The sequence below is a fragment of the Macrotis lagotis genome, chromosome X, assembly GCF_037893015.1.
Source record: "Macrotis lagotis isolate mMagLag1 chromosome X, bilby.v1.9.chrom.fasta, whole genome shotgun sequence".
Taxonomy (NCBI): Eukaryota; Metazoa; Chordata; class Mammalia; order Peramelemorphia; family Peramelidae; genus Macrotis; species Macrotis lagotis.
In genome coordinates this window covers 189,509,523-189,525,286 of record NC_133666.1, presented here as the reverse complement: position 1 = coordinate 189,525,286, position 15,764 = coordinate 189,509,523, and the positions used below count along the sequence as shown (strand labels likewise).

At 36.8% G+C, this 15,764-nt stretch overlaps 1 protein-coding gene across 1 annotated transcript in view; it reads right to left on the bottom strand.

Annotated features, from left to right (window-relative positions):
- The window catches only part of TMOD1 (tropomodulin 1), a 162,354-nt gene that overhangs the window by 5,494 nt on the left and 141,096 nt on the right, over positions 1-15,764 (bottom strand). The window contains 1 exon segment of the mRNA XM_074201960.1: positions 14,906-15,050. Within this exon segment, the coding sequence (XP_074058061.1) occupies positions 14,906-15,050 (145 nt within the window).

Here is a 15,764-nt window from a genome sequence, read left to right as displayed (position 1 = left end):
GTCTGCTATAGGATTGTACTACATGTAAAATGACCTGCTGACTAGATTGTTTAAAAATCTCATGCAGGTATCTATAGACACTAATTCTAGGTTGTATCATGATAGAATCTGTGATACACCCCCAGTGACAGCTTTTGTAGATTTTTTTAAAAATCTTGATCTTTCCCACATGATAGTGGGTTGGGTTTGTTTTTTATTATTATTTCCCCTCTCTCATGAGAGGATGTGGTTCAGAATTTTTACTTATCCCTCATTTGGTTTTTGTAGCAGATTTAAAGGCTTTGAAACATAATTTTTAGTCCACTCCTATTTTCATGGCCTAATCATGGTCTGGCAGGAAACCTTCCATCAGTTGTCATATATATTCACCTGAAAGAATCAACAAGGAACAACAAAAGATAGAAACTCCATTTCTGATTAGCTCTAATAATTTATAATTGAGTCTATAGAACGTTTAGCCATCCTTGTCCTGCAAGGACGTGTAAGGGAAACAAGGAAGACCCATAAAGATCACGGCTGGCAGAACTGGTATAAAACAAGTTATTTTTCTTTAGCTATGTAAGTGAAATCTCTCTTCATGAATCTTTTATATAGAGATGATATAATGGTACATAGAGAAGAAGGTGTCAGGTGCCTAATAAAGTTTATTATCAACAACAGGTCTCAAGAATGGTCTAACTCTTAGGGCAAGGATTTGAAATAGCAATTGAATGATTATAGTTTCTGAAGTTCTAGATCTGCCCTCAAGATTACATATCCACACAAAAAACGTGGCCTGTTCAATGATATAAAGAAAATTTATACTGGTCCTTATTCAAAGGACTTCCAAAGGATATCATTTGAGCACTGAGGGAAGGAGGAACTTGTTTCAAGTCAGGCCATATGAGCAAATCCTTAACTGAAATAAGAGAACAAGTCTGCCATCTTAAGGACGTTATAGACAAATTCCTGGGTAGTTTCTAATTTGAAAATTGGAATAAATAATTAGAAAATAAAGATTGTCTTGATGCTTCTGGTCAAATTTTTGTATCTTGGAGATAGCTTTGATTTCTCAAAGATCATACATCTAAAATATAAGCTTGGATAAGTTCTTTGAAGGTTTACAAGTCTTGAAATACTGAAATATCTCTTCTACATGAATCGTATTGTTCAGTGAGAAAGTCTTTTAGACTCATAATTATATAGACTCATAAGACCTCAGAGTTGGAAAGGACTTGAGAAATCATCTAAATGGTAACTCATACCCTCTACAATGAGGAATGAGTTACCTCCCAAAGTAACCCATTCAACTTTTGGAGAACATTCATTATTAGGACAAAACTTTTTTAAATTTTTTAAAATTTAAAATTAAAATGTGCCTCTCAAATTTCAATATATAGGTTGAAGTTTTACTTTCTGAGGACAAGCAACAGAAATCTAATCCCTCTTTCATAAGTTGTTAGCCTTTCAGACACTTAAAGAAAATTATCTCCCCAGCTAAGATTTCCCTGTTCCAGTCTGAACATTCTTAGTTCTTCCTCTCTGATAAATTCTCAATATATCTGTCTTCTTCTGAACTACAGTCCAATTTGTCATAATGACTAGTACTGAGCATCTCATTTCAAGTGTAGTTGAACCATCATGAAAGTATGACTACTCATTCTGGTCACTGCTTCATGTTAATGAGACCTAAGACTGAATTGTTTTAAGTGCCAAAAGACAAACACTATAGTAGCTGTATTATCAATCAACTAATCATATCAGCAATTCCCATTGGGAAATAATACAACACTTCTAGCTTTAAATTCTGAAATATACACACCCCCTTCTAATATGCCACCCGCTTCAAAATGTACTGTAAATTTATATCTGGTGTTCATCCTTTGTTTTCAAGGAGTTTTGATTGCTTAGAATGAATGTGTTTTCTGATTTGGCCAGAAACTTTTAAGTGTCTTCCCTATCAGACAAATGTTTTTGTGATGGTTAATTAGGCCATCTTTTGTCTCATAGCTATAATCTAGTGAATGACTTAAAATTCTCCCCCCCTTTTCAAGACAGAAGAGTATCTTAATAGGAGTAGGGTGTTAGGAACTAAGAACTGTCTTTTCCAAAAGTGCATATCTTTTATGCTATTCCAAAAAGAAAGAAAAAAAAGATCTTGCTTCTCTTTTCTTAGAATTCTCTAGCAAAAATGTCCTACTTTATCTTGTTAGTACATTCTGATGACTCATCTCATCTTCCACACACACACACACACACACCCTTTTTTAGAAGGATACAAATGGAAGAACTGGGTTCTGAGCAAGATGCCATCCACTAGACATTCTTCATGTTCTTTAGAGGGAACTAATGGAAAAGGACATTCTTAACCCTAGATTTGTTACTTTTTCTTTCCACAATAAGAATATATAATTTTCAGATTTGGACCTTCTACTTTGACTTTTTTTTAAATGGAGAGATCTTTGGTGATAGATTTTTAGGGAATAAGGAACATAGTTAATGTAGCTATAAATAGTCACAACAAGAGGCAGCTGAAGTATCACTGTTGGAAATAGTCCATCAGGACAGTGCCTGGTTGTTCCCTATCGGCCAGTTGTACATAGAGTGGTTAAAAATGTGTGACTGCATTTTGGAAATGAATATTTGTGCTAAATCTTCTAGGTCACCTAAAAGGTTAAAAGAAAAGACGAAATGCTAATAGGAATAATGATACTGCTGTGCTCCAAATTCTTCCTTAAGGAGCAGCAGCTTTTAAAGGCTGAAATACTGCAGAGTGATCATTTTACTAGTAGTTCTACTTGCTGATTTCATATTTCCCAAGGGAAATGTCCTTTGTGAGGGGAAGTACAGACCTTACTTTATCTGCCCAACTAGGGGAAAGCGAAAGGAGAAGGAAGAGGAAAGTGAGAAGGAAGAAAAAAAGAAGAAAGGAGGAGGGGGAAAAGGAAGGGAGGGGAAGAAGAGAAAGGAAGAGGGGGAAGGGAGGGGCATAGAGAAACAAAGAAGAGAATGGGAGGGAGAGGGGAGGGAGCAGGAAGAGAGAAAAAAGGAAGAGGAGAAAGGGAGGGAGACAGCATGCTCTGGACAAATAAGAATTTAAAAGAATACTGAAAATAGAACCTGGATGGTGACATGATATTACCATGAAGCTAGTAGTAGATAACTTATGAGAAATTATTTTAATGTTAATCCCATTCCTTTATGAAACACTAAAAAAAATGGGAAAAGTATCATTAGCCCATCAACTTCTTATACTTTATCCATATAAAGGATAATAATATGCAATCAATCATATTTTCAAAACATACTAAAGCCTCAACACAGGATTTCTGAGATTCACTTTTTTACTATCTGATTTTCAGAGTCCATTTTGGTGCCTCCTCTCACCTTTACATTGAAATTATATGTGGGATGGCTAGGTGGCACAGTGGATAGAGTACCAGCCCTGGAGTCAGGAGTACCTGAGTTCAAATACGGCCACAGACACTTAAAAATTACCTAGCTATGTGGCTTTGGGCAAGTCACTTAACCCCATTGCCTTGCAAAAAAAAAAAATTATATGAGTAAACAATTGTTTTCATTAATCATTCTGATTTGAATATGTATGAACTTGCCTAAAGATATGCCATATTGTTAGACAACTTGACAAATGTTTATAGAGCAAATTATCAGATTCAAGCACACTTAAGTTGTTGATCATTTAAATAAAAAATGAAAATTAAACTCCTAAAATCTTTTAGACACACTGAGCTTTGGAAAAATGGAATTCAGAAACCCAAGAATTGTGATACTGTTATATATTGTACAGTTTAGAAATAGGACTGGACCTGGACTTATAAGATCTTGGTTGCAAAATAGACTCTACAATACTAGCTGTATTTGAGGATAAAAATGTGATATAAATTTCAATCACAATTACTAGTGATATCCATATTTAATTCCTAAAAATCTGTATTCTGAATCTGTTTTTCAAAGCCTCACTACTTTGACACATCTATTACTACTTCAGGCTCAGAAAAATTTAACTCCACAATCTCATCTCCCTTGCCAAGGGTCACATGCTGAACAGAATAGCAACCAACATGCCTACATTTAGGAACCCTTCAGATCAGCTGAGCCATTGGACTAAGTCCCATAGCTTTCCAAAGAAACTATGTAAGATCATTTCCCATAGTCTAAACCAGCATTTACATCTAATCTTAGTTTTCATCAAAAGGGTAGAATGAATATTTTCTAGTTAAATTCCACTTTTGAAGGAATAAGTTTATAGACTATCAGATCTAGGATTTTCCCCTATTATGAAAAAATTTTTTAGAAGTAGTTTTAGTCAATGGGGTAAATATTTATTTTAAAGCCATGGTGGAAATATGGTTCCCATATCATTTGACACCTACTCTGAATTTGGAATTTATTCATTTGAAAATTTTTAAAGTTTTCTTTTATCATTGAAACATGGAAGACCCTAATGTGGTGTTATACACATTTCCCTGGTACATTCCACAACCTGATTTTCAAGATGTTATTCCCCTTATTGTTTCCACATCAGCAATTAAAGTTTAGTGGAAAGAACTCTTAGTCTTCTACCTCTAATTTCTACAAGAGAAGGAAAGAAGAGAGAGAGAAGAAAATTGGGTAGATGATTGTTAGGAATTTGGATAATTAAATAGGTCAGAGGTTGAATTTGGGGAGGAAAAAAATTGAAAAATTTGGAGAAAATTTTGTGAAATTAACAAGAAAATCACCAGACTCCTCAATTGACAAATGGTCAAAGGATATGCAAAGGCAATTTACAGATGAGGAAATGAAAGTAAGCCATAGTCATATGAAAAAATTGTTCTAAATCATTACTTATTAGAGAAATGCAAACTAAAGCAACTCTGAGGTACCACCTCACACCTCTCAGATTGGCCAATATGACCAGAAAAGACAATGATCAATGTTGGAAGGGTTGGGGGAAATCTGGGACACTTACATTGTTGGTGGAGCTGTGAACTCATCCAACCTTTCTGGAGAGCAGTTTGGAATTGTGCCCAAAGGGCAACAAAAATGTGCATACCCTTTGATCCAGCAATACCACTACTGGGTCTCTACACTGAAGAGATGATGAAAAAGGGCAAAAACATCACTTGAACAAAAATATTCATAGCAGCCCTACGGTGGTGACAAAGAATTGGAAATTAAGTAAATGTCCTTTGATTGGGGAATGGCTTAACAAACTGTGGTATATGTATGTCATGGAACACTATTGTTCTATTAGAAACCAGGAGGGATGGGAATTCAGGGAAGCCTGGAAGGATTTGCATGAACTGATGCTGAGTGAGATGAGCAGAACCAGAAACATTGTACACCCTAACAGCAACATGGGGGTGATGATCAACCTTGATGGACTTGCTCATTCCATCAGTGCAACAACCAGGGATAATTTTGGGCTATTGGTGATGGAGAATACCATCTGTATCCAGAGAAAGAATTGTGGAGTTTAAACAAAAACCAGACTATTACCTTTAACTTAGAAAAAAAACCTTTATCTTATATAAATTTTCTATCTCATACTTTATTTTTCTTCCTTAAGGATATGATTTCTCTCTCATCACATTGAACTTAGAGCAATGTATGCCATGGAAGCAATGTAAAGACTAACAGACTGCCTTCTGTGGGAGTGGGAGGAGGGAAGCAAGGTTAGGGGGAAAAATTGTAAAACTCAAACTAAAAAAAAAATCACTAGGCCAGATGCTACTTCTAGGTTGAAAGAGAAGTATTTTAAGTAGGATATAAAAGAATTAAGAAGGACACAAAAGGAGGATATAATGAGAACCAGTAGATTAGGAAACACAAGCCAAATGAAGCAAGATTCTAGAAGAAAAAGGAGAGGGAATTGACAACATAAGTTGGAAAAAAAAATGACAAAACCCAAGGGGAAAAAACTGTTAGTAAAACTCATGATCTCTACTGTCTATACCCAAATGCTTAAAGTTGAAGAGTAAAGCAGATCAATAGAGTGGGCTAGTGGGTATAGCAAATTGATGAAATAGATATAGAAGCTTGTGGGGGGGGGCTAAAGAGAAAATGGATAAGTTTAAGGTTAAGATGAGGCTATCTGTAAAGTTAAAAACACAAACAACCAAGTCTGAAAATTTCAACAAGTATTAAAAAAGCAAGGGAAACTGCCTAAAGTGTGTGATATTTGTATTTCTGCCACAGGTGATCTCTCTTCAGGAGATGAAAGATTCAAGAAAGTTTCTCCATATTCCAAGTTGTTAGGAAGAAATTCTCCTAAAGAAAACCCAAGGGAAGGTTCAGTGGGAAGAAAAAAGGACATATAAGATACAGGATTTGATCCTTGTTAGAATGTTGATGAGTGTGTATTACCTAAAGATGATTAACTATAATAGACCTATTCTCAGCAATACAATGATCCAAGACAATTTCAAAGGACTCATGATGAAAAATGCTCTCCACCTCTAGAGGAAAAAACTGATGGAGTCTGAAAGCAGATCTAACCACATTAGTTTCACTTTATTTTTTTCATGGGTTTTTCCCCTTTTGTTCAATTTCTTCTTTTAAAACATGACTTATATGGAAATATGGTCTATATGATTGCACACTTACAACCTATATCAAATTGCTTACAATCTTAAGAAGGGGGTGGGAGAAAGGAATGAAATTTGGAAATCAAAATTTTATTCAAAAAAAATGTTAGGGAGGGGCAGCTAGGTGGTGCAGTGGATAAAGTACTGGCCCTGGAGTCAGGAGTACCTGGGTTCAAATCCGGTCTCAGACACTTAATAATTACCTAGCTGTGTGGCCTTGGGCAAGTCACTTAACTCCATTTGCCTTGCAAAAATCTAAAAAAAAAATGTTAGGGGGTAGAGCCAAGATGGCAGCTTGGAGGCAGAAATTCCCAGAAGCTCTCTTCCAAAGCACTCCACATGGCTTAAAATTAGGACTTTAACCAAATTCTAGAGTGGTGAAACCCAGAGAAAGACCAAATGAAACAATTTTCCAGCCCAAGACAACTTGGAAATACACAGGCAGGGTTTGTTCCATCAAGACTGGAAGGGGCTGCAACACTGCACCAAAGCAAATGAGCTCCAGCCTTCCAGGAACAGCCTGCAGAGCACCAGGGTCTGTGGCAGCAGGAATGGTTTCCAGACCTCTCAGCACAGGGATTGCCAAGGACAATGTGGAAGGTCAGTGGGAAAACTCTGCTGCAACAGAGTGAGCACAGAGCCCTGGTCAGCACAGCGTGGTCAGGAACCAGAAGCAGACCTGTGGAGCCCCACCAGGGAGCTGCCTGGCAGCTGCTACCAGAGTGCTCAGCCCATAGATGGTAGGGGGTGGGGGAAGACTGTTAAGGTCTCTCTGCTATCTCTAGGGCAAGACTCTGCTGCTATGCTCATACTCAGATCCAGGACCCAGTCTGGGCTCCCATACCAACATAGCTGAGGACAGACCCTCCTCACAGCTCCATGGCAGAGGAGTGTGCTTGTGGTTATCCACAGACCAGTGTAGAGGTCAGGAGAGCAATCAGAGCCTTTCATAAGAACTGGGAGGAATTGTTGTCCCTGGGGTGGGGGTGGGGTCCCAAAAACACTAAAAAAAGCTTGGAAAATTAAAACCAGGTCACAGACTAAGAAAATGAATAAACAATAGAAGGAAAAGAACCTGACCACAGACAATTACTTTAGTCCCAAGGAGGATAAAAATATACACTCAGAAGATGATAAAGTCAAAACTTCTGTATCCAAAGCCTCTAAGAAAAATAGAAATTGGTCTCAGACTATGGAAGAGTTCAAAAAAGATTTTACAAATCAAGTAAAGGAGGTAGAGGGAAAAATTGGAAGAGAAATGAGAACGATGCAGGAAAATCATAAAACCAAGTCAGCACCTTGGTGAAGGAGATACAAAAAAAAATTGAAGAAAATAACATGTTAAAAACCAGTTTAGGTGAAATGGAAAAAGCAGTCCAAAAAAGGTCAGTGAGGAGAAGAATACCTTAAAAAGCAAAATTGGCCAGATCAAAAAGGAGATAAGAAAACTCTCTGAAGAAAATATCTCCCTCAAAGGTAGAATGGGGCTAAGGGAAGCTGATGACTTTGTGAGAAATCAAGAAACAAAACAAAACCAAAAGAATGAAAAACTAGAATAAAATGTGAAATATCTCATTGGAAAAATACCTGATCCAAGTGAGATAATTTAAAAATTTTTGGGCTATCTGGAAGGTAGGGAACTTATACTTTATTTTTAGAGAAAATTACCAGGAAAATTGCCCTGATATCCTAGAAGCAGAAGGTAAAATAGAAGTTGAGGGAATACAATGATCACTTCCTGAAAGAGATCCTCCCCAAAACCTCCCAGGAGTATTAAGCCAAATTTCAGAACTTTCAAGTCAAAAAGAAAATATTACAAGCAGCCAGAAAGAATCAATTCAAATATCATGATGCTATAGTTAGAATTACACATGACTTAGCAGCATCTACATTAAGGGTTCATAGGGCTGAGTATATGATATTCTGGAAGGCAAAATAGCTTGGATTACAATCAAGAATCAACTACCAAGCAAAACCAAGCATTCTCTTTCAGGGGAAAGATGGACATTTAATGGAATAGGGGAATTTCAAACTTTCCTGATGAAATGACCAGAGCTGAACAGAAAGTCTGATCTTCAAGTACAGGACTTAGGTGATAAACATAGAGAGGGTGGATAAGAAGGACCAATTATGAGGGATTAAATGATGTTGAATTGCTTGTAGTCCTGCATGGGAAGAAGATATTGATAACTCATAGGAACTTTCTCATTTATTAGAGCAGTTAGAAGGCATATAGCTAGATAAGGCAAAGGAGGGAGGGAACTGAATATGAAGACATAAAGATGGAGTTATTGGATAAAAAATGAATGTACTGGAGAGAATGAAAGGAGAAGTACAATAGGCTAAGATATTTCACATAAATCAAGAAAATGATTTTACAATGGAGTGGAAAGGGGGAAGGTAAGAGGGAATGAGTGAGCCTTCATTCTCATCAGAAATGGCTCAGAGAAGAAGAAAAATATTCAGTCAAAGGGGTACAGAAATCTAACTAGCCCCAGAGGAAAAAAGAGAGGAAGGGGATGGGACAAAGGGGATGTAGGTGATAGAAGAAAGGGAAGAGAATGGGAGAGGGCAGTCACATACACCACACTTTTGAGGAGGGATAGAAAGGAGAGAGAAAATAGAATAAATGGAAATGGGGAGGAATAAAATGGAAGGAAATATAGTTAGCAACAGCAACTGTGGGGGAAAAAATGTTAAAAGAACTTCTCTGATGGACTTATGATAAAGAATGTGATCTATCCCAGAGACAGAGATGATGGTATCTGAACACAGACTGAAGTTCATTTTTTTTCTTTTTCTCTCACTTTATTTCTCTTGAGGCTTATCTTTGTAGGAGGAGGGGGGTATGTTTACTTTTACAACAAGACTACATAGTAATGTGAAAATTTTTTTAAAAAGCCCAAAAAAATGAATGTTAAAAATTATCATTACATACAATTGGAAAAAATAAAACACAATTTAAAACAAAAATGAGAAAAATAAAAAACTGGAAAGGTTTTTAAAAAGTGTTATATACATGATTGCACATGTATAACCTATAACAAATTACTTGCTATCTTAGAGTGGGAGGAGGGAAGGGAAGGACAGGGAAAAAAAAACCTTACAAAAATGAATGTTGAATGTTGAAAATAATCTTTACATATAATTGGAAAAACAAGTAAATATTTGTTTAAAAAGTGACAGAACAAAAAGTAAAGGAAAATGGAGAGATGCACAACTAGAGCTCTATAGGAGATTGGAAAATCTCCATGAAGAGGGAGTTTTATGCTCTTAGGAAGAGGAAACAGCTTGTCCTCCCAAAAATAGTACAGTGGAATCACAAAAGTTATGGAGTAAGACATCATTAAAGGTCAAAGGAACAAGGGAAGACTAATAATGGCAGATATTTCTCAGGGGAACTGAGGCAGTTATTTGTGTTCATGATAACAACAATAGGGAAGTCTTTTATATCTGGGGTAGATATAGTCAAGATACTTTGGAGAATCTCCCAAGTCATCAAATGGGATGACAGCTACTTAAATCGGAAGGAAAATGTTAACCACCGAAAGGTACCTAGTGTCATCCATGGCAATGAAACAGGTTAGAAAGGAAAGATTATAGAAATGGAAACTGTGTTTTCCTCACTGTAGTATATCAAAGGAATGAGATTCGGAAGAGAAAAATGACCTTGGTAAATAAACAGCTGATGGAAAAGGTCATTTTCGACAACTTCAGACTTCTGATCTACAGCTTAAAATTTTAAGGACAGATTCCTGGTCTAAGCTGAAGTAAAATTAACAGAGGAGAGGAAGAATGTATTAGCCAAGCAGCTTTGAAATCTAGTCAAAAGGGATTTAAACTTAAAAGGATAGTAGAGGGCTAAGGATGTTTATGCATCTTTCCTAAAGAAGATACTTTAGAAAATAACTATAAGGAAAGAAGAAGAATGTCATTTCAAATATCCAGAAGTACACAGGATATAAAATCCTCAAAAATGGAACCAGTAAAAAATGAAACAAATAAACAAAATCATCTCAAATGTCTCTTTATAAAAGCCTAAAGCTGGGGCAGTAGTGGATAAAGCACTGGCCTTGGAGTCAGAAGTACCTAGGTTCAAATCTGGTCTCAGACACTCAGACACTTAATAATTACCTAGCTGTGTGGCCTTGGGCAAGCCACTTAACCCCATTTGCCTTGCAAAAAAACCTAAAAAAAAATAAAAGTCTAAAGCTTAGCCAATAAAGAGGAACTAGAGGTACTAATGCCAGAGGAAATATGTGTCTCCACAAGTATCATTGAGATTTGGTGACCATGGATCTAGGTGGGCATATCATATTTAAAAGAAACAGTATAGGAAAAAAGTCATATTAATAAAGTACAGTGAATGGGGAAGTATGATGTTACTATCATATTATTATCATATCTAGGTGAAAATCAATGGAAGAAGAAAAAAGTGATTAAATCATTGACATAAGCTATAGTTCATCTGAACAATAAAAAAAAATAGATAAGTAGCTTGGAAAACAATTTAAAGACCTGGCCCTGAGACCTTCAAACCATCCAGATGTGTGCAGGAGAGATGGGAGATGCTGAAAAATAAAATTGTGAAGACACAAAGCAAACCAGTTCCCATGAGGAAAAATGCAATTTGTCTAAAGAAACTGATATAGACATGCAGGGAATTCACTAGCCAACAACACAAATTTTGAAAAGTAATTAAAGAAAATGAATGCAAACTAGGTTAACAGGGAGTGAGTTTAGTGTCCTCCTATTAAAAATAGTGCCAGAAATTCTAAAGTTTGGAATGAACTGAGGCTGTGGTGGACTGTGGAGGGAAGGGGAGAATTAAAATAAGGACAGCAAAATGGGAAATCGGGTGTTTGTGTGTGTGTGTGTGTGTGTGTGTGTGTGTGTGTGTGTGTTAGCAAGGAACATAAGCTTACGGTGGATATTATTGTTCAATCATATCTGACTTCTTTTGACCCCATCTGGGGTTTGGGGGGCGGGGTGCAAAGATATAGAAGTGGTTTGACATTTCCTTCTCCAGCTCATTTTACAGATGAAGAAACTGAGAAAAACAGGGTTAAGTGACTTGCCCAACGTCACAGAGATATTAAGTTCAGATTTGAACTCAGTCTTCCTGACTCTAGACCTGGTGCTCTATCCATTGCACCATCTAACTAGACAGTACCTCCTTAGCAAATGCTAAATCTGGCCTTATTTATTGTCTTCTGCATCCTGAGGATGGCTGGGGGTATTCTTTGCTCCATGCTGCCTTCTTAGGTAGTAATCATGGGAGGGGAATAGTTTTGCTAAGATACCAAAACTTCTCCTCTTCCACACTCAATTCTTCTCAGTGCTGCCAAGACAATGAGTTTAACCCAGAGACCAGTCAACAAACTGCAGCTCTGTTTGCCACTTGTGAAAGTTTTCAAATCACACAGATGGTTTCTATTCACGAGACCTAATTCGACTCAAAGCACCTAATATAGTCAAAAGTCTCTTTGGTGCAGCAGCTTTTACCTCAGGTCTGTCCATGCTTCTCTACCCTGTACAAAAAAAAATGTTTCTAAAACAGAGTAGTGATGATATGAGGCAAACTTTAGATTGCAGCCTTTGTTCATTTATTCACCCTACTGTGTCAGAGGAGTTCAACATAAAGTCTGCAGATGTAGGTGTTTGACTTGAAGTCAAGAAGCCCTAGATTCAAATTCACCTTTAACACTTACTGGTTATGTGACCATGGATAAGTCACTTAATTTCTCTAAGCCTCCTGTTTCTCAACTGTAAAATGGAATTAACAGTATCTATGTGGTTCAAACTAGATCATTCCCATCAAATGTCTAGCATGTAGCTGCCTGGGGCAAAGAATGCAGCACCTGGAGTCAGAAAGACCTGAGTTCAAATCTAACATCAGAAACTTATAGGTGAGGAAACTAAGGCAAACAGGTTCATTGATTTGCCCAGGGTCATTGAACCTGTTTGCCTCAGTTTCCTCACATGAAAAATTAGAATGATAATAGTAACTACCTCCCAGAGTTGTTCTAAGGATCAGAAGAGATAATAATTGTAAAGCACCTAGGACAGTACTATACTAGGCACTTCATAAATGTCAGCTATATTTTGTACAATGTTCTATCATTATTAGTTATTATTATAGATGAGAAACCTGAAGTCCAACAGAGATGAGAAGTTACCCAAAATGATGCAGGGATTTTCAAACTCTCTATGCTTCTGCATAAACATCACTTGAATTTCCAATTTAATGTCTTTTTAAGGAATGTTGCTGGAGTCAGGAACACTCCATCATCTTCCCTAGTTCAAATCAGCTTGATCCTTAATTAGCTGTGTGACCCTGGGCAAGTCACTTCACTCTGTCTCAGTTTCTTCCTCTGTAAAATTAGCTGGAAAAAGAAATGATAAGCCATTCCAGTTATCTTTGCCAAGAGAACCTCAAATGAGGTCACAAAGAGTCAGACTGAAATGATGGAACAACAATAAGAAGATCCCAATTCTAATATTTGCCAATGAAATTCTGAGTATGATAGAGTTATAATTTTTCTTGAAGAAAAATTCCATAAAGAATAGCAGAAAAGAATTGAATGCTGTTTCTTCATCTGTAAATAAGAACAATAAAAGTTGGACTACTACCTCAGAGTGTCGTTATGAGAAAAGCATTTCATATCTTATATATTACTATCTCTATGGACTATTATTATTTCCCACCATCTGGTGTAGGGTTTCTTAATCTCATGTTCACAGAACTCAACAGAAGCCCAAGGGGTCCATGAATAGATTTGAGTAGTTCTGTAAACTGAGATGGGTGAAAAATCATATCTTTATTTTTACATAATTATTTTATAGTACATAAAAACATTATTGTGAAAAGGGAATTACCCAAAAAGTATATGTCACATACATAAAGGTTAAGAACCTCTGGGATCAAGAAGTTCAGAGAAGAAATCGCCATTAACCTCTCTGGATCTTTATAAAATGAGGAATTTGGCTTCAACTAACCATTAGTCCCCTATTATGGTGCAATGGATACAGCACTGGCCTTGGAATCAGGAGGACAGGAATTTAAATCCAGACTCTGACACTTTCTAACCGTGTGGCCTTGGACAAGTCATTTAACCCCGACTGCCTCTCATCCAGGATCATCTCTAGTCATCTTGATCTATATCTGGTCCCTGGAAACTCTGAAGGAGAAAGTGAGACTGCTGAATTAGCACAGCATCTCCCCTCCCCGCCCCAATCCAATTCACATGCTTGTCATGGTATCACCTCCCTCTTCGAAAATGAAGGATAAGCATCATCATCATAATCATCATCATCCTGGTTCTAACACAGTCACACTGACCAGTCCTTGAATTTCTGGTAAAAACCTATCCTAAGAGGATGATTTGTATTTAACAACTTAATTTTTTTATATCTCTATTAGTCTACATATTTCTTAGCCTTCTGGGCGAAAAAAAAAGACCTTTGGATGCTTCCACTGGACAATTCAGTTTAATTCAACAAATATTGGGCAGCTAGATAGATAGAGCACCAGCTCTGGAATCAGGAAGACCTGAGTTCAAATTTAACCTCAGATACTTGACACTTCTAGCTATGTGACCTTGGGCAAGTCACTTAACCCTGATTTATCTTGCATTCAGGATCATCTGCAGTCATTCCTGATTCACATCTGACCACTAGACCCAGCTGGCTCTGGAGAAGAAAGTGAGGCTGGTGACTTAGTACCCCCCACTCAAATTCAGTTAATATGCTTGTCATGCCCCACCCTCTCCCTTGAGGTCATGGCCTTCTTCAAGAATGATATCATCATCTTTTTTGCCTTTTGTGTGCTCAGTCCTCCACTAGGTGCTGTAGGTATGATTTAAGAGAAGGAGAAAGATTAATTCCCCTTATGTTACCTAAAATCGAAATGGTAAGGTAAGATAGAATACCTGAAAGAATCTTCTGTTAGACCCAGGGATTATAAGGTGCTACAAGAGTTCATAAAAGGAAAAGTTAGGGGAATCTAAAATACTCAGGTAATTTTCACGAAGGTGGTATGATTTGTACACTTTTAGTGTGTGCGGGTTAAATTGGGGGAGTCTATTTGATAAAATCCTTATCTTGTACCTCTCAACCCAGGAATTGACCCTAGAAAGTGCCCTTTAAAAAAATTAATTCTGGAATTAAAAGAAAACAGTTTTACTGGAATCACTTCTTCTCATATCCTCATTTTCTCCTAAATATACAAGGCAAATACATACACACACACACACACACACACACACACACACACATTTAATTTAGTGTTTTGAATTCTAGTACTTCAAAATATTGCATAGGACTGGCTAACTTACCAAGGTCATTATTATTCATCATGGCATTAGAAGCCCGGAGCCGGGGGCCTTGCTGTGTAAAGTGATATCCAAATTTTAAAAGAGTTGTATTTTGTTCCAACATGCTCACAATCTCCATTTCCACCTTGTTTCCCAGGGGCTGGCTCTTTGATAAAAGAGAAAAAAGCAAGAATTGTGTAAGAATGGAGCATCTCCCATTTGATTCCCTGACCCACCTCTTTCTCAAGCGAATAATATCAACAGGCCAAAAGTTATCCCAACAAAGATGAGTGAGGTAAACAGACAAAGGAAGCTAGGTATTCTGCTTTCTGCTACAGAGGAACCAATTAGAAACTGAAACAGTGAAAGATAAGTGACTAAAATTTGAGACTTTCTTAGATATAAACAATATAGTCAGTAAATCATTGAAAAAGGCTCCTTTGGAATGCTACTTTTCCTAATGGTGTGGTGTCAAATGCAATTTTTCAAGACAATAGATCAGAGTAGATTTCAGTGGGTCTGTGGATAAGGAAAAAATACATCTTTATTTTCACCAACCTTTGATTTTCTTGGTAATCTTGTATATTTTATTTTATACATTTAAAAATATTAGTCTAAGAAATCCATAGGCAACATCAGATGACTAATGGGGTCCATGATTCCATTAAAAAGATTAAGAATAAAAATGGTAAGAACCTTTGTCATCAACAATTTGAGAATTAAAAACTACTTTTAAGTGTTGGAGTTCATCTGATTTCTTGTGAGTTGATTTACTGAAAATATAGGCAGAAAATCAACAAAAGCTTATATTCGGTAGAACCTGCTCTACAACTGCTGCCCTTTAAAGCTTCCATAATAGCAAATGCCTCTCCACAGAATG